Source organism: Anarrhichthys ocellatus, unplaced genomic scaffold (assembly GCF_004355925.1).
Source record: "Anarrhichthys ocellatus isolate YVR2014 unplaced genomic scaffold, GSC_Weel_1.0 scaffold27, whole genome shotgun sequence".
Classification (NCBI taxonomy): Eukaryota; Metazoa; Chordata; class Actinopteri; order Perciformes; family Anarhichadidae; genus Anarrhichthys; species Anarrhichthys ocellatus.
This window is the reverse complement of record NW_022280057.1, coordinates 433,009-458,319: the sequence shown is the minus strand read 5'-3', so window position 1 is coordinate 458,319 and position 25,311 is coordinate 433,009. Positions and strand designations below refer to the sequence as shown.

At 42.3% G+C, this 25,311-nt stretch overlaps 1 protein-coding gene across 4 annotated transcripts in view; it reads right to left on the bottom strand.

The window, feature by feature from the left end:
- The window catches only part of atp8a1 (ATPase phospholipid transporting 8A1), a 92,782-nt gene that overhangs the window by 8,868 nt on the left and 58,603 nt on the right, over positions 1–25,311 (bottom strand). For all 4 annotated transcript variants that reach the window (XM_031862722.1, XM_031862724.1, XM_031862725.1 and 1 more), the window contains 9 exons: positions 24,226–24,398; positions 21,995–22,178; positions 19,717–19,827; positions 14,164–14,238; positions 12,453–12,575; positions 8,320–8,398; positions 7,016–7,077; positions 6,730–6,786; positions 6,281–6,388 (listed from right to left, as the gene is read on the bottom strand). In XM_031862722.1, the coding sequence (XP_031718582.1) occupies positions 6,281–6,388; positions 6,730–6,786; positions 7,016–7,077; positions 8,320–8,398; positions 12,453–12,575; positions 14,164–14,238; positions 19,717–19,827; positions 21,995–22,178; positions 24,226–24,398 (972 nt within the window). The remainder of the gene's footprint in view (positions 1–6,280; positions 6,389–6,729; positions 6,787–7,015; positions 7,078–8,319; positions 8,399–12,452; positions 12,576–14,163; positions 14,239–19,716; positions 19,828–21,994; positions 22,179–24,225; positions 24,399–25,311) is intronic.

Sequence of the window (25,311 nt, the reverse complement as noted above, 5' to 3'; positions counted from 1 at the left end):
CACACACACACACACACACACACACACACACACACACACACACACACATCAGTGTCAAAACTATCAAAGCGCTCAGGTTTGCTCAAATTAGCTAATCTGTTCGCCATTACCTGCAAATTGACTTTGATGTCTGACAAAACACCGGGGGAAGAGGAAATCCCAAATGACAGGAAATCAAAAATGTCTTTTTCCTACAGTTTGAGATGGGACTCGGATGAATAGAGCTTTTCTGTGTCACCCGGGAGGCTGGAAATGTATGAGATGAGGGAAAATTGCATTGAAGCGCAGGATATTTTCATGCCAATTTTGGAAATTGTGCAGCCCTAGTGGAAACATTTACTGTTTTTTTTTTTTTACGCAAGTCAGTTTAATTATTTTCATTTTCATCCAGCGTATCATGCATTTAAATGAGCATTTAAGCTGTCTTGAGAGCCTTTAGAAAATAAACCAGGGATGCATAGGCAGCATTTTAGCTCGAAAAATAAACCATCTTAGTCTTTAACAAGTTCAATCTATAGACCATATTTATATCGCTGTATATACCTTGGGGCCACAAATGTTGTATATAAAAGACTGATACTTCAAATCTCAAGTTTATCATAAAATGAAAAAAATGTGGTATAATAACTCATAACAACTGTGAAACCTACACAAACCGTGAGACAGCAATGAAGTAAAAACTAGACCTAAATCATTTTCCCCCGTTTTCTAAATCAAAACAAATCTGACCAATTACAATCAACAAATGTTTGTCTTCAGGCATCTGGACAGGCTCTGCGACTACAAGCGGGGGGGCCAACAGAGTAGGTGGATGCTAAGCGACGCCTCATACCAGGGGGCCCCTGGGAGCTGGACGGGGTGAGAGAGGTCTGAAGAGTGGGGCTGTATTTTTAGGACAAACTAATAAACTTGTCTGGCTGGACAGACAGTAGTGTCCGCTGGCATGGAGCGCTGTGTTTTGACAGGCCACTGAACCCCTCACGGCCACACACACGCAGACAGACGGACTAGACACGAGACTGGACGAGGCAATCGTGTGTAAACGTGCACATGCGAAATGCAAATGACCTAATAAACTGCTATAAGATGTATGTTTCTGAGTATTTCTACTCCGATCCAAACAGAAGACAGTATTTAGGGATGAGGTAGTGGTCAAGGGGTGAGAGAGATGCGTTTCTGGAGGGATTACAGTGATAGGTAAATACCATACAACTCTCTCTCTCCGCACCTTTCCCGTCTATTGCTACACAGTCAATCATTCATGATCAAGATCCTTAAATTTGGGAAAATATGTGGAATGACATCAAGAAAACCAGACCATGTGTTTTAGGCTACCTTGCAGGAGGACTTGATCAGCGGACTCTGACACCTGTCTGATCATGTTAAAGAAAGCCTGTAGTCTCAGCAGTTTGAGTTATGTTAATGCTGCCATTGTAATGGTATTTATTCTCATGAATAAATAGGTATCCAACACAGTAGAAGAACCAGATGACCGAGGATGGCAGAAAGAAGCATGCTCAGTCAAAGAAAGAGCATGAAAAGCAAAAAAAAAAAGACCAAGAAAGCAAATAAAGAGGAAAAAATTCAGCCTTTCTGGGACAAGGCAAATCCACAAATCCCCCAAATGTCATCAGCAGAGATCAACCAGCCAATAACCACCCCAAAAAGAGGTCAATGTGTAGAACAAACAAGGACTTTCTCAGCTGGGTCCTTCATCCACTCTACGCTCTCTGCGTGTCACCTCACAAAGACAGCAAGACATCGACTAGAAAAACAGAGAAAAGAAATTCCTTACATAAACACTTGTAAGTCAGCAGACTCGCAGCCACGACTACACACAGGTGATTTACAGTGTGTGTTCCTCTCACTAACACTGCACCATGGTCAGGTATTACACCAACCCATGTGTTGTGTTGTGGTGTTTATCAATCATTAGCTGAGGGAGGACGAACAGATCTGGGAAGAGTTTAACAAAGCCTCACAGACGACACGCTCGTGAGTCTTAAAGAAGGACCAACAGGATTCCACAAGTACCACTGAGGGACTAAGTCAACAGCAGTGATGAACAGGGGTCAGTAACAACATCGCTGGGTCTTTCAAAAGTGAAAAAATCACTCGTTTGATCCGTAGAAAAAGAGTTCTGCCTGCAAAGGGGGCAAACATTTCATAAAAAAGGCCCCCGTTTTTAGACCATTTATTTAAAAGGCTACATTAAGAGAAGAGTATCCATCACTAGCAGGGTTTTTGCAGTATTGGAAAATTTTGGCAGGAAACTCTCAAATCTTGCATGTTGGAGCACGTGAATTCATCACCTGCTTTAAAATCAACATGCCCTCTCAGGTACGTTGCAAACAACAATAGTCATACTTACAAAGATGTCTTAATGTGAACTTTGATGGATTACTTGTCTTGAGCAAGTTTCAAATTTCTCTTTGAGTTGGTTTCCAAACCAGTAACTGCCTGGAGGGTAATAAATACACACACAAAAAAGCAATGGACTAAAATGTGCAAAACACTGCTACGATCCTTAATCGAGTGCACTACCAAAGCAGTAAAAGAATGTGTGACGCTTTTTAAATTTGTGGCTTCATGACAAGAATCACAGAACTTGAGGATCTAATCATTTTGCAACTCAACCCGCACATCCACGTTTAAGTGAAGTCTGTGTTTTCACTTTTACTGACCAAATTGACCAAACTGAACACTTATAGATAAACTAGAATAAACTAGATAAAGCTCCAAAAGGTTTTATTCCTGCTCTTAATCTCTTCAATTACTCGCAGACAGTGAGTGTATTCCTGGCACGCTACACATCATCAAACTTCTTAGTAAATATGATTTCATCCTGAGTTTAAGATCCATGTGCCGATGACAAGCACTCGAGTCTGTGTGAGATCTGCTCCACTGCAGCTTGATTCAGAAATTGGGAAAATAGCAAAAGGTGTGTGAGAGAAGCGATGCGAGAGAAAATATAACCGTACAGAAGACAGCAGTGTTGATAGCAGATGCAAGTCAGCAGACAGCAGGTCAGTGTGACAGAGCCTGGGGTGAAGCTAAGCGGCTTAGTGTGGCAGATTACATGGCTTCAACAGAATAATCTCACATTTTCTTTTGATATCTGTGTCAGACTTTTACGAGGCGCAAACGGGATGAGCCAATTTTGGGAGTACCTGTTAAAAGCATACTAGCTATTTCAGTGTGTTTAGTGGAGGGATCCTGCACCTGTCTTGTCAATCGTCCAAAGAAAATTCAGCCGGACATTGATGAATGCGTTCACATGCAGCCGAGCGCTGCTTAGGGTCTCTTGTTAAAGGCGGTGAGCTGGGTAGTGAGTGAGAGCAGAAGCAGGAGGAGAAAGGAGTTCTGGTGTCTGTTATGTTGTTGGCCCTTGGGCGGTTTTTCGACTGGCAGGGTGACAGAGGGGGTGAACAAAAAGAGAACAAAGAGGAAAAAGCTGATGCAAAAAGTAAAAGAGACTGAGTGAGAGAAAATTGATGGAAGGACAGAAAGCATGAAAAATACTTGAAGTAAGATTCGAGGAGGCCGTGGTGAAAATATGTGAGGCTGCATCAAGGTTGAGAATAATCTTCAGAGGCTACAGGGTCTCTGATGTCTTCTCGGGTTTCGGAGAGATGTGTCCCTGTTTGATGAAGTACTGGCATCCTCGAGTTGGGGCAGGGGCGTAGGGTTACCGACTACCCACAGGACACCATTACTGTCTCCAGTCAAGTGCTGCAGGGCGTGGATGAAAGCACCGGGCTTCATGAAACAGGGGGATAGAGTGAAGATAAAATACTGATCGTCGTGTGTGTGTGTGTGTGTGTGTGTGTGCAGTTAGTTTGATCTATTTATTGCATCATACACGTGCAAAGCTGTCATGGACTTATAATGCTACTAAATACTGTGGATCACTAACTTAACATGTTGATAAAATATAAATGTATACATTTTGTCCTTAACCTCTTTTTGCTCAACTCTGCTGTAAAATAAGTTTATAATCATTCAACCAGCAGATCTGCACAAAAGTAAGGACATTTACTACAAAGGAATAGTTCAACATCATGGGGAATTAAACTTTCAAGCAGAGAGTTAGTTGAGAAGATTGATACCACTCTCATGTCTGTTTAGTGAATCTGAAGCTACAGATTTGGCTGCAAAATATCTACTCAAATGAAGATTTTTAAAACCTTTGAAAGCATCTAAAAACAAATTCTTTGTATAATCCCTAGACCTGTATGTTATGCTTTAATCAGTAAACCAATTGTGACAGTAGCTTCAAGCACCACGACCACCCTTAGTGCACAACGCGTGTGATTATGTCATTTTCTGGCACGTGCCTTGCCCCGGCTTCACTACAGCTACCATAAACTAAGCTTCAATTTTAAGCACTGCTGCCGCTGCTGCCGCTGCTGCCGCTGCTGCTGCTAGCTGTATCCTTATTTTTATCAGAATGATACAAGGGTCTGAACAATCTTCTCATGTAATTCTTCACCAAAAAAAAAAAAGCTAAGTTTACTTCCCAAAATGTCAATCTTTTGTTTTAAATAACCATGTGAGCACCTGTTCCTGTAGCTAAAGGTAATGTACCAGATCATCACTGTGCACACGGATATCGTTTACTTCAGTTAAATTCTGCTTTGCATTAAGCTTTACACTGTAGTTATTTATCATGAGACAACTTGTTCCTAAATCAGGTTCGTATCAAAGATCAACAGACCTTCTTACCTTTTACAGAAGGATCAATTTGCATTTAGCATTGTGATTACACTGTAACCCGTGTTTCACCTCAACAACGCATGCAGTTAAAGATCCTTCTACTGAGCTTTCTACTGTTCAGGCGCACTCACAAGTCTGTTCTAAATCATCTCACAATTATGTCTGACATTTTGGGTTTCCCATCCAATATGACCACTGGCGGTCCAAAACTGGTGTAAAGTTATGAACTCCCGGAAATGACGGAACAGCTCTGTAACGAACTGTGTTACAATCTACACATTCACCGAGTCCCCAAATGCCAGAAGCATTATCTGAAACAGGACACACACAAACAGAATCCCAGTCAGACAGATATTCTTCTAAGGCATGCTGTGTGGTGCCAGCCTTTTTCTTTGAATAGCCTCCTACTGTGTTCTTGTTCCCTAATGAAAAGATGCCTCATTCTCCACCCCAGAATGCACTGGGAAATGTCACCTGTGGTTAATAGGCTCTCATTAACCACCTGTGGTGACCCAGCGAGACAGTAGCCTCTTTCACATGTAAATAACAACTCAAACAAGTAAACAGTGTAAAAAAAAAAAAAATAAAAATAGGGGCCTTTTTTATCGGATCTGTTCTTTAACATTTAAAGAACATTAAAGTGAAATTTGATGGGAAGATTTGTTAGACATCAGTGTGTATACCAAGTACATCCTCACCTCTCTTTGCCTCCACACTGCTTCACTGCTGCAGTGTCACTTGTGGATACTCAAGAGTTGAGGGAGGGCAAAGTAACACAAACATTGTGCTAATTGGCCCAATTAAGTCATTATGCAACACAAGCCAGAGATTTGACAGTTTACACCCCTCTGGCTCTCCTTACAAAGACCTGTGTCAAGTTTAACTCGGAAATTTCCCACCAGCATGCGTCTGCAGCAGAATGAGTTATGAGGCACCGCAGGTCTGTCAGTGATAGACGACTCTATTGGCAGTTCCTTTAGTACCAGAGGAAGTTGTTGATGTGAGACAGAGAGTGTTTTCATTCTTGTCCCATCCCACTCCCACAAAAAAGAAAACTCCTGTCACGCCCCAATCCGTTCCTGTGGGTCTGCATATTAGAACTGCATATTTATACAAAAACTAGAGCTGCACCTATTGCAAATTTCTTGGCCGATTTCCTCTCTTTCTAAGAACTACAATGGACAGTACACACAAACATTTTTGTGACTTTGTATATTCAATTCTATGTTCATATGAACAAAACGGTATTTACATATCCGAGAAGAATCAGAGAAAATATTATTCTAAGTTGTGTATGTAGGCAAGAGAGACAAGTATTTATCTATCCAAAACTATGTATTTTATACAAAACGTTTTATGAATCAGTATCTATTTACAAGAATGTAAAGGTGTGTATATATTGTATTAACTCCCACTCCTGTGGCGTGCTCCTGCCTGCTCCACCCCTACTGACTGCACAGGAAGCAAGAGGAGCAAGAGGAGAGGGAATCCCAAAAAAAAGATCAGCCTCTAGTGTAGATGTGTAAGCATGTGTATGAGAACATGCTAGCATGTGTGTGCTTACCTCTCCTGACATGTCGGGAGCCAGAGGGATGAGGGGCCACAGGGAGGAGTAGATAATGAAAAACACCACCCACAGGCCGATGCTTCCCCAAATAGCGATGTGACTGAACTGTTGGTGGACAGCAAGGAAACTTGTTTAAACTCTTAATTTTCTGGAAAAGGCCATACACACTTTTTATACATTATACTGTCTTGTTCGTTGCTATCTTTTACAATTTGGGCATAAAAGTTCACATTGAGTGGCTTCGAGCAACTTGAAGGAGTTACCATACGGCACATGTCATTTCACTGGGTTTACAGTTACAAGCTCGGTGGGAAACAAACCATAAAGAGACTTGGAGATAAGAGGAGGATGTAAAATATGTCACAAGTATCGTTGATCATATAAAATGCAGGAACTGGAAAGAGATCGCAGAACCTTAGGGAGAGAGGACAGAGCAATCAACCTACCATGGTCCAGGAGGACGTCTCAAGGCCGGCTTTAAGACAAACTGTGATGACCACAAACTGTGGAGACATAAATCAAACTGACATTTAACCAAATCCCTATTCAATACCTCAGATCGGTCACATATTTTTTGTTTAAAAAAAAATGGAAAATATCAGCAGACAAAAGGAAAGAGAAGAAAAGAAACATGTGATGTTTATTCACAGAAATTGGATAACACTTGGCTCAGACACCTAAAGCGTTTAACACAGCAGAAACACTGGCTGTCAAGAAGATTGGTGCACTTACTGTGTAAACCATGTTGCCTAAGAGGAGATAGTCTGGAGTTCTTCCGTTGCCAAAAACTGTATCTGTGAAGGTAATCAACAACAGAAGCTTTTAGGGCCAAAGCTGTCTCTTTTCAGCCCCTGGGTTTCATACAGAGGTCCATTAGGTGGTCCAAAGAGTAAACAACCAGACCGCATGAAGGATTTTACTTTTGGTACATGCGAGTGTGAACTTTGATGCAAAATGCTCTTTTAGAGACTCGGATATAAAAGGGGACATGGGAAAGTGAAGTGAAAACCACAGTCTAATGCTGCTTCCATTACTGCCCTTTGAGAGAGGCTGGAATGCTAATTCTGTCTTTCGCAACTATAAGGACAGAGTGTTTCTATAAGGAGCCATCAGTTACACTGAGAAGCTGAACTGGTGTGCATTAATCATGGTCAGAAATTAAAAGTTCTGGCTAATTCACTGCTGAAATAGAAAGTGTTTATTTATTCTGCCATTAAATTGGAATCCAATCCGCTGAGAAGACTTTCCTAAAACAGAAGTTAGAAGTGTTTCCTAAATGAATAAAACAGAAATTAACTGCAAATTAAACAGACATGTTGCTTCAAACTGCCCGCGTGTGTTTGAGCCGAGGCTAAAATATCAGCAGTGTGCGACTGCTGCCAGTAAAGAAAGAAAGAGAGAGGCTCCCTTTCCTTTTACTTCCGGCTGGTCGCATGTCTTGTGAGGGCTGAGGCTTTGCTGACAGCCTGTCAGTCAGAGTGAAGGGGCTTGGCGCCTTTGTGTGGAGAGCAGGCACAAGCTTGTGTGGTCCTCTGCTCTGGCCAGCAAAGACTTAAGCCACAAGATCCCCATTCTCTCTGCGCTCGCACATAGAACCCTTGCATCTTAATGTGCACAAACATGCACAATTGACCTTATCCGGATAAATAAAGTGGTCGTGAATCAAATTCGAAAATAATTGCGCACGGAAAAAGACTGATCATTGTCTATTTGGATGAAAACCATCATTGTCTGCACTGAACAATCACCTGGAAAGTTTGAATCCGAGTGGTGTGTTTATAGAAATGAAGTAAGTGCGAATAACTGTGCGCAAAAGCATTTCAGCAGGTCATGCTGTGCACACATGAACTGGTGCAAACATGAACGTACGCTTGTTAGTGTGTGTCGCTCTTGCCCGAGCACACACATGTTTGTAATTCATGACTGGGCGGTTGAAGAGAGAACTAATTAAGACAAAGTATGTGTGTTTGACTGTCCTCCCTCTTCATACACCGGGTCCACCGAGGGCCATGGCCGACTCTCTGGGAGCTACTTACCATGCTGGAAGGCTTTAAGGGGGAACCAGAAGAGGATGACGGAGTGGAAGAGGCCGTTCAGACAATGGGCCCAGAAGACCTGCAAAAACGAGGGGAGAAGGATGGAGGGGACAGAGGCATGGAGGAGGAGGAAGAGAGGGGTGGGGGGTTGGAGGCGGCAGGAGATTCAAAGAAGAGAGAGGGAGACGGAGAGGAAAAAAAAAAAAAGCATGAGAAAAGGGTGTGGGGAGCTCCAGCCTTCCAAGTGACCTCTGACCTGGGCCCTTTGTGCCAGCCCAGCGCTAGGCTAAGTGGCGGTTTTGTCGGGGCCTCCTTGCTGAATGGCCACCCCGCTGACAGACACGTTGTATATTCTCTGTGTGTGTTATGGGGGAGAGAGAGGCTGCCGAGTGTGTGTACGAGCAGTGAAAGGCAAGTAGACAACGTCAGTGTGCGGGTTTTAACTTCTAATTCTTTTCATCATATTAAACAAAAATTACAAAAAACAAGGAGCATAAGAAACGGTGAAATATCGGTCCTCGCCTCGACAATAAGAACATTATACAACATTAATATATGTGCCGCTAGTGTGACGGTTTCCTCTCATAACATTTCAGTAGGCTTTGGCCGTTTCATGTGAGAACTTTAACTGGTGTAGAAATAAATGATGGGAGAGTTTAAACAAGCACAAATCAGTCTAGAAGCACACGCAAGGAGAGTGACAGACCTGACAGAGATTAAACTGTTTTCATGGTAATTATTAAGGGCCTGGAAAATCGTGGTGTGGACCGCAATCTGTGTCTGTGTATGCAAGCATGCAGACTTTGGATGAGTTGTTTAAATCAATACTCCCACTCCAAAACCACCTTGTTTCAAATTTACATTATGCAACGCGAGAGCCAAACAAAACACTAATGGGCGATGTAGCATGAAACAGCCGTGAAATCTATTCTGCCAAAAAAACGCTCCACTTTTGTGCCCCCTTTTCCTCCCTGTGCTGACCCAGACGGCGGCGTTACTTGTGAGAGCTGAAAAATTCATCAAACCCAGAGAGTAAACGGCTGACGGAGGAAAAATAAAAACATCACATTTTAATCTTTGGCCTCTTTTCAATCATCGGTTCTTGGCAGACGACAAGTTAGAGGCTCGCTTTCTCAAAAGCTCTTTTCGACAACTTCAGCAAATCTGTCAGTAGAACGTAAAACATGGCTTATTCGAGACACAATGGAAATTTCTTGGGATTTCCGCAGGTTTGAGTCATTTTAGAATACCCACTCGTACTGCTTTACAGCGCAGGGTTATTCCAAAATGGTGGAAGAAGAGGAGTAAAGCCAGACGGTGAAAGAAAAAGTCTTGTTCTCGACTATGAGTCTTTGTCATACACCTTGGCCTCTGTGGCACGACCTCCTCACCTTTCCTATCGACCAAACAAATTCCAATAGCAGCCCCCCCCAGGATTACCTCACCCTCTCACTGTGTACACAAAACCCAATACACTGAAACAACCCCCACCCATCTACCTCTGTGGTCAAATGTGGGCTAAATTATCACTAATGTTACAATCACATCAAGTTTATGCCAATTAGCCTCCCATTGACAAGCACAGCTCTCTTCCACCCTCCTCCTCGACTTTACCATTCCCGAACACTGTGGGGTGCAAACAAGCCCTAGTTTCCCCTCCACAGTAATGAATGCTAATGAAATCAATAAATGTTCATAATCATTTCACGGTGAGATCCTCACTTTCACCCCTCCAGCCACCCTGCTCTCTTTCTTTCCCTTGTATCCCAGCAAGTTGCTCGGGATCGCCCATGAATAAATGCCCGGTCTGTCCTGTAACGATTCTGCCCTTTGTGGGAGTCCTAATTGCCAAAAAAAACAAAACATGAATGCTGGTAATTAATATTGAGCCAAATATTTCCAGAACTGCCAACCCCTTCCTGTTTCTTTTGAACCAGTGAGGTAAGAAGAGAAAGAGGGAAGTGCTGTTTAAGAGGTGATAGTTGCTGGTAAACTACCGTAATGACGACCCCATGGAGGGGAGCCTGGTTTATTCGAGTGATTCAAGTGTCGGGTATATGTAATTAAAAGTGAACAGGCAGCACAGTTGAAGCCCCTCCTCGGGTTTCTGACGACCTCAGTCACTCTCGTCTTTCACCTCAAAACAAACAGCTTTAATTCACAAAGACAGTATCTGTTGTGTACAAAAGAGCCATGCGTGCAGAAAGACAGGCTTCGAGGGGCCAAATTCCTGCTGGATTTTCTCGCCTCGCCTCGGGCCAGCTGCAAGGAAAATATCTCGGGAAAAGAGAGGACAAGCCAGCAAAAACAACCTGCTGACCTGGCCGAGTCATCATTTATGGGTCTTGGAAAATGTGGCCCAAACTAAATTGAGGTTAATTTGCTTCTAACTATCAGACACATACTTTTGTGACCCTTTTTTGGCAGTCTTCAATAAAGTTAATGGAGGGAAATCCACCCTATAGCACCCTGTAAACCAAATTTTCGACGTTTAAATCAGCAGTTGTGAGGACAGATATCGCTTTGATCTGACAATATATCTACTGACAACATCCACCCATTACAGTGTGTCAAACCAAATGAGACCAACAACTAGGACTTTTCATTTTCTGTACATTTCTGTCTTGTGGACAAAAGCGGAAGCGTTCTGGGCACCAGAATCCCTTCAGAAAAACCTCTCATTTTACTGCAGCAGGGCCCGACAGTCTGGCCCGCGCATTCCTTGTTCTGGTTTTGCCGTGCCTCTTTTCCCTCCAGCAGGCCCAGCAATACGGCCTGGGCCTCCAGCAGTGTGGTATTGGTTTTGGCTCCCAGCGGGGCCTGGCAGTGCAGGGAGACAAGGCCTTGTCCCCGGCCGGAGGAGGAGTTGCTGCTGCCGGGCGCAGAGCTCTCCAACTCCCGCCAGAGCTACGACTGCAGGTCCAAGGTGGCAAGAAAGCCGGATCTGGGTCTATCTGCAGTGGGCTGGTCACTGAGACTAAGCTGAAGGAGTTTGAACCTGCGTGGCATAAATCGTTTCCTCTGATTTTGCAGGTAAATAAGAATAACTTTATACAGTACATAAAGCCAATATTCTAGCTGATGGTCGTGTTTGCTTATGTCTGTCATATAGAGGCTTCAATATTAAGTTTGATAACCAGTTAAAAGTTCCTTGTAACAAATTTTCTGTGAATTGACCAACAAATTACACAAGTTATCGTTGCAGCTGTGTGTCTCTCTCTCTCTCTCTCCGTCCCTTTTAACAGAAGTAGTCCTTGCTCAATGAAACTGAAGATGCATTCATGGCACAGTCAGTGTGGTCCTGGAGGGGTTAAACTCAATCTGACAGCTTTGCTCTCAGAACAAACAACTACCTCACTTAAACAAATTGCATAATTTTCCGCAACAAACGCCGTCACACAATGACAGCACACTCTCTCCATTCCCTCCTTTCCACGATTCTTTCTGCTGCGTCTCCCCGACCTATCTGACCTTCCGTGCCCCTGACCGCCATGGCCAATCCGTCTTTAATCCACCTCCACCCTGTGCTAACCAGGTCACCACGCCTGTGAGGAGGGTCCAGGGCTCTGGCTCAGCATGGAGAAAGGAGGAGACATCTTTATTACCAGCGGGGGAAAGCTAACGGACAGCCCATATAACCAGACAGAATAGGTCAAGCCAGGCCAAACCCGTCTACGACTGGAGACCCACTGACTGCAGCTGCCAGGTCACTGTGACGGGAGATGCATCAGTCCTGAACAACAACATCTCGCTCATTAATTTGATGGTAATTGGTTGCAAGAGATGAAACATTTGACCTTTGCATTTGTGTGGTGGAGCACGAAATTAATTCCTAATTTTAAAAGATACAATGGAAAATTACCAGGTTTGTTTGGTGACAGTTAATACCAGCTGAGCTGTATAAAATTAAAAAATTCCCCTTTTAGAAGTTGAACATAAAATCATCTTCCAAGTCCATTCAGTATCCAAGTACTAAATTTGACAAATATTTGCTTACAATAGTCACTAGATTTTAAAAGGAGAGTACTCAAGACAACACAACAAAAACACCAAAGTGAAAATAAAAAGTCCTCCGACAGTATTTAAATCTGGTCATGTGCAAATAAAAAAAATGTGATAGAAACTAGTGCTACCTTTGTATTGAAGCCCATAGCATTCTGGGAGGTTTTGTAGAGTTCTGGGTATTTCAGCATATTCTCTTTCCTGCAGGAGCGCTCAAATATTCCCAGAGTGAGAGGAGGCAGAGCAGTGAAGATCTGCAGAAGAGAAACACACAGAGAAACATCAACATCAGAGGTAAATTATTGTTTTCCACATATTTTAAATTTCAAAGAAATGAAACCCACACAAACCATCACTTCCTTTATTGTTCTGAAATCAGAAGAGATGACATTCAAATTCCTCTTGTCTAAAAATTCAATCTTTGTGTGCGACAAAATTATCTCAACTCAAAAAGTCCAGGTGCAAACTATTCTTTAGAGCTTTCAATCCCATCTGACCAACCAAACATGTACTCTAGGTATTACAGGAAACATATGTATGCGACCAAAAGCCAAAATCACTTTACAAACTTTACCAGATTTATAAAACTACTGTGTATGCACGTTGTAAATAGTTGGATCTAATGTCTAATTATGGCAGATTTGTCTTCATCCCTGCCATCATCTCAATATATTGCATTTAAAGAAGAGTTTGCGTCACATTGTTCTCCACTTTCCCCTTTCTTTATTTTACATCACTGAAAACCATTGACCTTAAAACCCTTCAGGGTTTTTTATTTTGATTCGTCATGCCTCAAGTCTGTTCATATGCAAAACCCATCTCCAATAAACATCTGCGATGCTCTCGACTAAGAAGCAGGTATTTAAGCCTGGCTAATGTGTGGTTTCTTAGCGGTGTTGTAATGTTGCTCAGCATAGGAGCTGCTGAGAGGGGAGCGATGATGGTATTGTGTGGCGGGGGGGGGCTCAGCGGGTCAGTTGGTGTGAGTTCCCTGAAACCCCATCTGGAATGGGAGTCTGCAGGAGCAGCAGGCCACAGGACATGCTCCAATGGGCTCCTTTCTTATTCTGAGCCAGGCCCAGGAAGATCTCCATTGACGGGCGGATTCAGCCCACTGCTTCCGACAACTCCCACCGAGCCGTAGGAATTCCCTCCGTTTTTGGATAAAGTAAAAGACTGAACTGAACTTCCCACCCCTACAGTACTGGAGGTGGTTTATTATGGAATGAATGCAAGAGGCAGGGCTGTCGAAATATCCTTCTCACTTGACAGTTTGGCCCTCCAAAAAATGAATGTGCAGAAAAATCAACTTAACACTTCCCTCATTAATTTCTGTTTATTGAATTGAGTTGATTTTAGTAAACAGTTTAAAGTTACATATCAACTTCTTGTGGGCTTTGCGGCATGGTATTAAAGATCAGACTTGCAGATGCGCATGTTTTGCTTCTACTTAATTCATGACAGATATGAAATATGAGTTCATTAGGAGCGGTTCCATTATAAAGCCCTGAGGGACCCCCTACATCAGCAGCCTGCTCAGTTGCTGCTCCATTCCTCATATTCTTTTTATCATTCAAACGTGCTGCCCTTGCCAACTACACTCTTCGGGGCAAGCAAAGCTGTTGTTCTTTCTTATTCAGTACATAGTTAAGAGCACAGAGGGAATATGGTCTTGACAACAGGTCATAAATAACGAAGAATTTTTTAAAGACGTTGATGACATAGTCACGCAATAAAGGGATCAGTTTTGGGGCACCACGGCAAATCAGTCCTACGTCGGAGTGCGGCGGGATAAAGAAGTCAAAGTGGGCTCTTTAGAAAGTAAACTTCATCAACACTCACCACGTTGTACAAGCCGATGCACCAGCGTTCAAATAGGATTTGGCCTGAGAAGCCATTGACGAATGCGAACCAGATCTAAGGGAGACAAAAAAAAATAAATTCACATAAAGAAAGAGTTAGAGCAGTGAAAATAAGAACAGAAAGCAATGATCACAGATCTGATTTACTCACATCTCACTCTCTCATTTCTGTTGTTGTAATCAGTAAGTCACTTAGTCATGAATTTGATACTGTAGGCTTCACTCAAACTAGATGAGGAAAACACTAAATCACTGTAGTCTTTCTAATTGCCCTTTCAGTATATGCTTTCCATTAGTGATAGTGAGGGTGAGTGGTTACCATTGTACCATCTATAATTGAGATGGGCTCGCTGTGTCTACAGACTTACAATCCATTTTTCCGTCACACTACATTCTTCACTCTCTTATCACAACAGAGACTTCAGAAGGAGACTGCAGGGTCTTACAATATGAAAAACGTCGAAGAGCGAAAAGCTTCTGCTAAAATATCTTTAAAATCATTGCATGAGTGATGCAGTCTTGCAAAACTGTTTGTTATGGGAGTAAGGAAAATAAAAAAAGCAAATGTAACTAAAATGATCCTCGAACAAATGTGGCTTTGTTTGAAGTGCTACCCTGTGATCAACATTAGTCTAAAAGTGCGTACAGGTTTCAAACGGAAAGGCAGAAAGAGGCCACAACAGAACAAATCAGAAAAAAAAATATGAGTGACAGTGGGAAAGCCTAGACCACCAGATGCCACCTCCATGATGCAAACTGCAGACTGGATTCATCACGGGATTACCTACAAACATATATCAAGCCCACTATTTCCCCCCTTGATCTATCTGAAGACAAGTGGGTGACAGAGGAGGTTAGTTATAGGGGCAGAGTCAGGGCTGTGGGACTGTGAACGATGGAGACTTTGATATATTGCGTCAGGAAAGGGAGACAGAGGTAATATAAAACATATGCTGGGTGGAGATGAGGCTTATCACGTATCTTGACTGGTCATACTTGTATAAACAAAACAATGCCTCTAAGACCAGGACAGGAGCCAGGTATAGTTAATGAACTATATTAGCGTGCGAGTAGAGAAGTTTGAAATACAGAATGTAGAAGGAAAAATGGCAGGCATTGATTTCTTTATTTTTGTAGAGCAGATTTGCCTGACACATTCTGGAGAAAAACTGCATGCGCAATCTAAAAACTGCTCTTATGCCGACAGTGAATCAGAGTTTGACACTTCGTGGTCCAGAACCAGCTCTTGCTCACGCCAGATCTGTCTCGGTAACATTAGGGGTGCTGTGTTTTGGCCATGGCCAAGCAACCATTTCCTCGCTTCATTTAACTTCATTATGAAGGCATGAACTGCTACAAATTCTCAGATTGGGACAAAGCCTGTTTGAGGGCCCCCAACAGTCCGCTGCCCCTCTCTACACAACCACTATCAATCTGCCACTGGCCCTTCCCATTTAATCGTGTAAGCATATGCATGAAAACAAATGTCTGTCCGTCCCCCCTCACACAGCCCTCATTCCCCTGGTGAGGTGGCGGGGGTGGCTGCCTATAGAGAAGGCCTGTGTTTATGATTGTGCCCCTAGACCCTGCCCCTCTCTGACACACCCACCCATCACAGATCCAGCCTTCCTCTCCATCAGCTGCACTCTACCATGATGTTGTTTCCTTTATATGCGGGGGCCTCATTTCAAATTCACATGGGATGTTCTCTCAAATCTGGGACCATGTGGCCCTGTAACCCTGAGAATCAGGAGGTATACGGTACATCTGTTGGCAGTGGCAAGAATAGTTTTAGGTGATTTTGGGTCTTGGCTTGCTGAAAATACTTTGAGATGCCGCTGCGATGGTTCATGTGTAGATGAAGCCATGAGGCAGGTTCAACCGTTAGCGTGGCTCATGCAACGGTAGCGAGAAGCTAGCGAGTAGGTCAAACTGCTGAATTAATTACAGCTCAGCCCAATGAGAGGCTCTGGGCCGATATATTGTTGTGCTAAGTTAAAAAGGCTCCTATTCATAGCATGTGGTAACTGCCTCTGTGTGAGTGTTTTGGCCTGGTCCTTGGGGTCCCAATAGCTTCTCTCTTTTTCTCCCACTCCCATCTCTTGAGGGACAGATGCATTGATTTGCTCATTAGGGGAAGTACCAGGCAGGATTTTTCTTCCCCCTTTCTTCTCCTCATTGAGTGCCACTCAGTGGAGGGGTGTGGCTGGCCTCTCTCCCCGACTGCACATCATGAAAAACAGTAATGGAGGGAAGCGGCGGTTAAGAAAAGGGGGATTGGGCAGCGGCTAGCCGATAAGAGGACTTCTTGCATATTCATCAGCAAATCAAAAATCACTGATTCCAAGGCTGCTCCAGAGCCCTGCGGGCCTGCTCTAGAAGTGGCGGGGGGAGCGTGACATTTGTCCTCAACAATGTGAGTCCTGATACTCTTAAGCTTAGCGCTGCAGAACTGCTAATAGAATTCATACACAAAGCAAGCAAAGAATGAAGAGGGACATAAAGAAGGAGCTGATAAATATGCTGGAAATATGTGGAGCTACAAACACAAGTAGCCTTACAATGCCAGGCACGTCCTTTGTGGTTTCATTCAGCGCGCAATGGTCGGCAAGCTTTGCTCCGCAACTCTGAGCCGTCTCTAACTTCACTGGGCCGCACTGAATGAGCTTTCATGTAATTGCCTCATAAATGCCACTTGTCCATCAGGCCCCTCTGTAGCACCCTGGCAGTGCGTCAATCAAACACGAGTGGCCAGCTGGATGGGTCATTTGAATGAAGTTGCTATGGCTTCCTTTGGAAAGGTCTCTTAGCTTGGATGTGGCCGAGTTCAATTCTTTTCACTCCCGTTCTCTAGTTAATGGTGTAATTTGTAGCAAAGTAGGAGATATGACTTCTGCTTAAAGTCCGTCATGCACTGGGCAGCATTGTTTAATAAATGTTTTGAGTAATTATAACTGCCTTTTACAATGAGATAGTCATGTTTCAAGCGTGATCAAAGGTTAGACTGTTCTCTAACTGATGAGGAAAAGGAACGCAAACCTTAATCAACAGCACCAGGAAAGCCAGAAGAAACACTGTGAAGCAGTTCCAGCTGTCGGTCAATCATTCACTGGAGAGACAGCATTACTTTCTGACTCACAATTAACCCTCAGAAAATCCTGAATGATCATACAACTGTTCCAAGAGCCTCAGCCTAAGTTGCGCTCACATTCAAGTCTTCCACAATAGCGGTAGAATCCTTCACCCTCCTACTCTATGTCTCTTAAAAAGATCCAAAGACCCAGTGGAGAGAAGGAGACGAAAAGAGGCTTAAACACAGAGACTCACAGTCCTGGTATTCAAATTGTAACACACTGTACCAGACAATGGTGCTCCGAACAAAAAAGTAAAAATTCCTGTCAACAGCATTGATGCTCTCCTTGCAAGGTAGCCTGTGAGCCGACGAGAAAAACATGCAAGCTCAAAAGTAAACCTATTAGTGCAACAAATGCAGCTTTTACTCATACCCCGGGGGAGGGGGGGGGGGGCTGCTGGTGTGTTAGATGTCAGGGTCTTACAAAACAGGGACATTTGAAATACTGAAGCAGCCTAAAAGTGAAGAAATGTCCCGTTATCTACTTGGATCCCCTGAAGGAGCGTAGCACAGGGGGGAGGGGGAGTTATGTTTTCAGAGAGCAACAAAAGGTGTGCTAGAAAGAAGCTCGCCCTGCATACAGAACTATAGAACTTATGTTACAATTGTAGGAAAAAAAACTGCTTTGAAAAGGGGACCTGGTATGTTTCAAAGAGCAGATGTGGTTGGACACGCACACATAAACACAGGACAAACAATGTTTAGAGGCATTCTGAACAGGTATTGATGTGACGGTTATGATTCAAATGAAGGGCAAAGACTAAAAATGAGAATAAAAGGAGGGGTCTGGACAGTCTTGAGATTATGTTAAAGTTATATATCAGAAGTTGCGCCACCTCTTTTAGACTTCAACAGTAAATTATTTTAACATGGTTAAAAACAGGGATGAAAAATGAAAAAATGTCAACATCTGAACACAGTCTGATGTAATGTTTTTGCAGACAGAAAATTAAATTAGCTGCAAATTGAATTTCATTTTGGATCTGCTTTCATAGCTGTTTTTTTTTTTTTTTTTTTAATACCTTTTCTGGAAAAGGGTAGCATGATCAAACAGTTTCAGTTCCTGTAACTGCAGTTCTACCCTGGATAGAGACCCACTGCCCTCTTTCACTCCAGGTCACAATAAGCCAGAAGCAGACATGCTGGAATGTAAAAGGTAGTCTACGGATTCTCCATGGTATATAAACTAAAATGAGATCAGAGGTCAAGTGTCACAGAAAGAGGATGAACAGAAGAGAACTTTAAAGTGCTCATATTTCCGTGACAAGTTATGTGGTGATGATATTTTAAAAACGTGTCTGATCCTTTTTTACCAGTGCATAACAGGACCAGGGAGCACTCAGCGAATTGTCCCCTTTTCACAGCGCAAATGCAGAGGAAGTGTGTAAATCACTTGCTTTCTATGGCTACTGGGCCCCCTCAAGCCACATAAGTAGAGACTGGGGGGGGGGGGGGGGGCAATTCTTCAAATGCCTGAGTAACTTCTTTTTCTTTTGTTCTGGTCTCTCTCATGTTCTGTTCTTTATGTATGTCCTTACTTGTCTTGTTTCTATTTTACATTTGTACTCTCTACGTTGTGGCTGATAAAGTTCCTACGTAATTAACAAACTAAGTACTAGAGAAACTGGCATTTAACTTGCAATTTGAGCATATTTTATTCCTACAAGCACACAAGAGTGGTATATAAAATACAGTACAGCAGTGTATTTCATCATTAAAACTTCCTGATGTGTCGTGTGGGTCAAAGTCAGTAGTGACTTCTGATTTTGACTTTTTGATGCAAAGATGTGGAGCCAAAGTTGCTGCTTCTGTCAAACAAGTGCAGGGCCGGTAGATCAAAACATCGGAGCACTCCTTATGATAAAGCTGCTGCTGATAGGAAGCACTTAACCTGTCTGGTCATTCTCGGTTATAGCTCTGAACTTGCAATCAGTACTGGGTCTGGTACGTGTCAAATGCCATCAAACCTACCGCACACCAGCAGACCGATGTTGGGAGCAACATGTGTGCGAACCTTCCTAACCATCATTGATATAAAAGAAGAGTGGAGCAGGATCCAAACACCGGCATTAGTTTCTGAAAGGCAGACTACGACTAGGTGCAGTTTCCCTTCATAACAGAGTGTGTGTGTGTGTGTGTGTGTGTGTGTGTGTGTGTGTGTGTGTGTGAGAGAGAGAGTCTGCAGTTTGTTTGTGTCTAGGTACGTCAAAACTCAAACTATTCGCCCAGGAGCAGCACCAACTGGCAGGTAATGTGAAGGTCCAGTCACCAGAAATACAAACATGGAAACTCTAACAAGGAATCTTTGCCTTTACACCTAATCATGCCATGTGGAAAAATCTCAATGCTCTGCATTCAGATCAGACCCTTGCACGACTCTCAGCCTTGAGAGCTCCTTACCTCAATGATGTACAGGACAATGTTCTTGTAGAAGCAGTACAGGATACACTTGGCTACGCGGTTGTAATTCCAGGCTCCATGGACGAGCAGCAGATTCTTCAAGTATTTGAACTGTGTGGGAGGAAATGACAAGATGAATGAAAAGCAAAAGGCTGTGTACAGTACACTGTCTCATGGTTCCTCATAATCAGAGATCAGTGCTGGAACACTGAAGCACTTAACAGCAACTTCAAGATTAAAGACAGCAGCAGGGTTTCCTCATCCCCCAGCAGAGGACTTATGAGACATTGTGGCCAAAGACTCTCACTGACACATTCCAGAAATGTCTCGTAAAAGATTGTAAGATCACGCTTTGAGTTGCTGAAAATGCAGCAGTTCATATGGTGGAACTGGTCTCAAAGGGCTCAGCGTAATAGTTAAATGGCTTTATAATTACACTACCATTTAGGGGCCGTGGTGAACTTGCAATTTCAGTGCAATTTTTGGCTGATAAGTGTGCTTACATTGGAGCAGAACTTTGAGTGTTTCATCTTAGTTGCCAGTGAATGACTAATACAAATCTCACAACCTACACTGCGTCCTATTGCCATGTAACAATTGGAAAAGTTCTTTGAATGTCTCTAAATCCAGAGTAGGAGGTTGGATAAATAGAATTAAAGTCACATTTTTGAGCAAACACAATTCTGTTTATTTGAAGGCCTTCTGGTCTTTCAGCATTACCACAGTATTCTTTGGTTAAACGACAGCACAGTTTGTCTGACCCCTCAGATGGTCGGATCAAACATCAGTTAACACAAACCTGAGCTGATGACAGATGGAGAGCAGAGGAGCCTCGGCCCGAAGCCTCTTCACTCTCTGCTTCGACGGATAACTTAAGATAAGCTTTCAAGTATTAAATCTTAGAAACTTACTCACAAATAATCAACAGCAGCAAGGAGCTCATCTGATACTCCAGAACATTAATATAGTATAGGAATAGAAAAACAAGTTACACAACTTCCCAGGATTGATTTCAGTTTGCAAATTACGGTTAATGTTCCGTTACGCCAATATATGGAAAACACCACTGGAAGTGTAATTTAATTTGATGCTGGGACACAACCTAAATGGATTACAGGAGGCCACCTGTCTTTGAAAGACATACACTTTTGCGTGTCATGCAGATTGAAGGGGGCACTTAAGACCAACCCAAGTCTCTTGAATGGTAATTGCATACTGAAGCACAGAGAGCGTACTGTGTTTTAGTCAACTCCTGGTTTCCCATACTCTCCAGCCCCGTGGCTGTAATAGAAACACGATGTACTGAGTGGTGTGCCGTGTAGAAACGGAGCCATGAGACAGGAACTCCATGGCTTTTGTTGCTTCTGGGTATCTGATATCGATGCAGAGTTTCAAACAAACTGGTTACTCGGAATTAAGAATGTATTTGAGTAGCTTTGAGTAGGATATGTTTCTGTATAGTTAAGTTGGGTGTTGAGTGTCATCAGGTGCCTGTTTAACAGGTGTTACTACTCCACTGTATAAGCTAATGCCCTAGCAGACATATGACCTATTGTTATTCGGAACAATGTGCCAAGCTATCGCTAATGCATACAACACTTGAGATGACAACAACAGGATAGACAATTTGTGGAATCTGACTTTTAGAGGATGGGCATGAATTTCAGTGCATTGCTGCCAAATTAATGACATGCGCCTGCAGCTTAAAAGCAAAGAATTTTTTAATGAAGTTCAAATCACGTTTTAACACTACAACAGTGTCGAATCTGGTCATCTCGTCTTATGGTTTTCATTGTATGTACATACTTAAGCTTAGGTATGAGAGTGTAAGTGTGTGAATATGTTTTGTTCCAACAGAAATAACTTCTCTAAGGTTTTGATTTTACACGTTATAAGTCTTGAAGATTGTCTCAAATCTTGTCCGAATATTATTAGCAGTTAAGCAGCATATTTAATCAAACTGTGCTACTGAAGTGCTTTGGCATATTTCTCTCTGACGACAGAAGGGACGGCATCAGGTCAAAGTTACACAAAGCTGTCAAAACTACTTCATACAGTAAATGTTAATTTATGCATATTAAATAATTAATAGCAGAAAAAGGTCCCACATATGTTATAAATATATACATACTTATGTCTTCCATCTCCAACTACTAATGAGGAAACAACTGCATTTCCTTGTACTCTGTGCAACATGACAATAAAGTTGAATGTAATCTAAACATACTTAAATCCTTATGTTGCGTTTTTCTTTCGTGGTGTGCGCCCCTGTGCTCACCTGGGCAATAGAGTAGTCGGAGGAGTTTGCCGCTTGCAGACCCTCGTTGCCTGAGATTCCCACACCGACATGAGCGGTCTGGATCATTGCCACGTCGTTAGCACCGTCACCAATGGCCAGCGTGATCACCTTCACTTGTTTCTTTACCATTTCCACCACCTCGGACTTCTGAAGAGGAGATACTCTAAAACGAAAAAGTAGCGCAGGGAATGTTACACAATGGGTATTTAATGAAATTACAAATTGGTTTGTGTTCATCAGAAAGTGCAATTAATGTGCCAGTCATGGTCAAATTGGTGCTACACAGTATGCAGTGCAAAGGACAAAGCATCACGTATGAATTACAATGGAGAGTTGATGCTAGATTATAACATAACCCTCAAGAACGTCTTGTCCAGGAAATTCTATTTCCTGTTTTCCCAGTATTGGGCTGTATAATTTGGGCGTGCATAAAATAATATCTATTCTTGAGATCAGCACTTGGCAAAACCCAATGCTCTTCCTTAACTTTGTAGAATTGTAGGTTGAGGCACGCAGACAGTGCTGCCAAACTGTGCGAACAACCTCAAAATAAACATAGGGGCATTTTGTGCAAAATATTACAAAAGAGCAGGTGCCTTGGTGACAAAGGGAAGAAATGCCCAGCTGCAGTGCGTCTCTGACTTGACTGGGCAGCCAGTGAGGGATTGTGTCACTGTTGCTGCACTAACTCCTGCTGGTTGGACGAGTCAAAAGAGAACAAGCGAAGCACCCAAGCAGCTGTTGTTGTATGCACTGTCTCCAATCTCAGCCTCTGAAGCTTCTAACTCCGTCAGAGTTGTCATAAGTCAAGGTGGCCTCCATCACTAGTCTGCTACTCTCTTTTTGGGGACAGCCTGCTCTACGCAGATTGACAGCTGTGCCATTCTCTGATTCAACTGTACTCTAAAGGATACTCGGCTACATTTTTGTATCCATCGCCTTGACATGTGCTTTTCAGTCACCATTTGGCTGAGATGCTTGGAGTGCTCCTTTGTTTAATGTCACCATACGGACTCACCTGAAGTTGTTCCTGCCACATACAGGTATATTTACACTACAATCAATTGAAACCCCTCAACTAGACACAGGTGATCTGTTTTCACTTTGACATTAAAGTGCCCTTTTCTGCTGATTAAATCTACTTTGTGCTGTTGTAATACAATACGAAATGAAAACTTTAAGGCGATGTACCAACAGGTAAGTTGGCAGTGACGAGGGCAGCATGGGGAACTGGGCCCTACCACTATAAAGACTACTTGTTATATTCTGGGAGATGCATTCCCCCCCTCCTCTAGAAGAGACCCGGTAACAGCTTTCTTACCGGGTCCATTAAGTGAAGCCAATCACTAGGTGATGGTTGTGACACATCTTATAACTCTTCCTTTACAAGACTTCAAACTTAACTCTATGCCCTTACAGACAGCAAAGCCTGTAGCCTCCCACACAGGAGCTTCTTCTTAGTGTACCAGCGGTTTGGGGGTCTCCAGAGATGATGTCGTAAACTGCATGTCTGTCCTAAGCTGTGAAATTGTTAATGTTTATGTTCTCCGTGGTTTAAGGGGCCTCATTCATCTCCTGGTGTCTCTTAGTGCCCAAAGAGTTTGCACAAGGCAAAGGCATGTAGCCGTGAAGGAAACAAATTTAAAGATTTTACGTAATGCGCAGAGTTATAAGGTTTGCTGTTGTTCTGAAAACATGGTGCTGATTTCTGGCCCCAGACCGAGTCATGGTTGCTTGAGTACTTAAGTACTTCCTATTATTTATGTGGCCCGGGCAGGTCAACGGTGTACCTGCATAATGTTGAAAGTTGCCATTTATATTTACAGCTCTCACGCTTTTTGAACTGCTGCCATAAAATACCCAATGACCTTTTTGGCAAAGACATAATACTTCACTTTAAGTCATTTTAAAAGTAAAAACATTACTCAATTTTAGCTTCTCATTTGTGAGGATTTGCTTTATTTCTCTGTTTTACATCATTGTAAAATCCTCTAAATCTCTAAACACTTTTTTGATCTGTTGCATTAAAGTGGATACTTGAAAAAGTACTGTTATAGTATTCAAACACACTATTTTGTGTAGTTTTTTTTTCCAAGTGCAGAAACAGATTCGGTACATAAAGTCTTGGCAGTAAAGAACATCGTCTGTCATTTTGCTCCGTGGAATTTATCGTCCCTGGTTCATTTTATTGTTTCAGGAGTAAATCTTACCTGCAGCATATGACAGCTTTACAGGACAGGGCGAGGTCCAGGAAGTACTGTCGCACTCCGAATGTGAGGGCGTAATTCAGAGTCTTCCCGTCAATGATGAGAGCAAAGTCATTCTCCTTGTAGAGGGCATCTCCCAGCATTCCACAGTGGTGGCTGAGCGTTTCCCTTGTTCTCTGTGCGATGGAAAAACACACCATGAACGTTAGTTTAATTAGTGTAATTAGTCACAATCTCAGGCCTATGGTGATGTAGTTGCTAGAGGAGATATGTATCGTTATTAAATAATGTTAGCTATTTTTGTCCTGGTGGATTGGTTTTCAAGAATCTACTGTGCAAGCTGATTATGATTAATTAATTTATATATTATTATTATTATTATTATTATTATTATTATTATTATTATATCTTAAAGGCATTTGTCAATTTTTTAAATCTCATACTATTATTGTAATAATACCATCTGTTATCCAGGCTAAATGAATTAAGTGCACACAAAAATCTATGAAAAACAGATTTATAATGTATGTAAAGTAAATTCAGATGTTTCACAGATGACAGAACACTATAATGATTGAGTATAAGAAAACAAATATATATAGAACTTCAGTGCTTCCATACAGAAATAATTGCAGATGTTATTTTACTTCATTACATCTTTTTTTCTTCCAAGTCGAAACTTTTCCAAAGAAATTTCTGGGTTTAAAAGTTGCTATGATATGTTTTATGAATAAAAACAAACTGTCCTTGAATGTTTTTGTTAGTTGTAACACTTTTTCATTTGACCATGAGGACTTACTAATCTAAAGGATGAGATGCATGGAGAACAAGAGTGATTGATATTGAACCACAGTAAGATCCCCCTCCTGTAATCTTCTATAAGATTTAATGTTTCATCTACTGTAGTCGGGACATACAAGAAAAGTCTTCCTCTCTGTTTGTATGATGCATTTTTTAAGTCCAACAATGAAACACCATTTGTGCATTCAATTTAATTCACTACTTGTGTCACTACATTTATTATGTTTCTTATGCTTATAAAACTCAGACCATGGCTGTTAGGCGATAACACAGACGAGTTCTGAGAAT